The sequence below is a fragment of the Etheostoma spectabile genome, chromosome 16 (genome assembly GCF_008692095.1).
Source record: "Etheostoma spectabile isolate EspeVRDwgs_2016 chromosome 16, UIUC_Espe_1.0, whole genome shotgun sequence".
NCBI classification, from domain to species: Eukaryota; Metazoa; Chordata; class Actinopteri; order Perciformes; family Percidae; genus Etheostoma; species Etheostoma spectabile.
Genome location: NC_045748.1, coordinates 5,784,171 through 5,784,664, shown reverse-complemented (window position 1 = coordinate 5,784,664; position 494 = coordinate 5,784,171). Strand labels below are relative to the sequence as shown.

The window sequence follows — 494 nt, the reverse complement described above, 5'->3', positions numbered from 1 at the left end:
AAAAAAGTCAATCGTTACAGAAAGCGGGGATGCATTACTTTTTCTGTGACATTCCAATTGAGTCTGACCCAGGTCTGTCAGTAAAGGCGGTTCATGGAGTGAACAGGTTTGAGGTGAGACAGATACCTCTGTAGTTACGTCGTTAGCCAGCAACAAACGGGCATACTGACCGACCAGCAGGAGAGAAGCAACAGTACAAATAGTCAATGCATGTGATGTCATCATGGATAAACAATAAAAAGTTCAGCAATGACAAAAACAGGTAACCACCCTGCTGTAAATTATTAAAACTAATGTTATTGTATATCCTGAAAAATGCTACAAATGCAATGTCATACATTTTCTTTTGCAGGATATGATGTGTTTGTGTAATGTAATGTTAGCCTCAGATGTACGTTTTCTTGTGTTTGCGGCTGTGGCTCAGTGGTAGAGCGGTTGGTTCGGAAGGTTGGTGGTTTGATCCCCGCCCCTGCAGTCATTGTCGAAGTGTCCTT

General features: G+C 42.1%; 1 protein-coding gene across 3 annotated transcripts in view; it reads right to left on the bottom strand.

Moving 5' to 3' along the window:
* The window catches only part of palm2akap2 (PALM2 and AKAP2 fusion), a 104,854-nt gene that overhangs the window by 2,859 nt on the left and 101,501 nt on the right, over positions 1-494 (bottom strand). For 2 of the 3 annotated variants that reach the window (XM_032538968.1, XM_032538970.1), the window contains one exon: positions 127-165. The exons of the other annotated variant lie outside the window; for it this stretch is intronic. In XM_032538968.1, the coding sequence (XP_032394859.1) occupies positions 127-165 (39 nt within the window). The remainder of the gene's footprint in view (positions 1-126; positions 166-494) is intronic. 3 annotated transcript variants of the gene reach the window in all.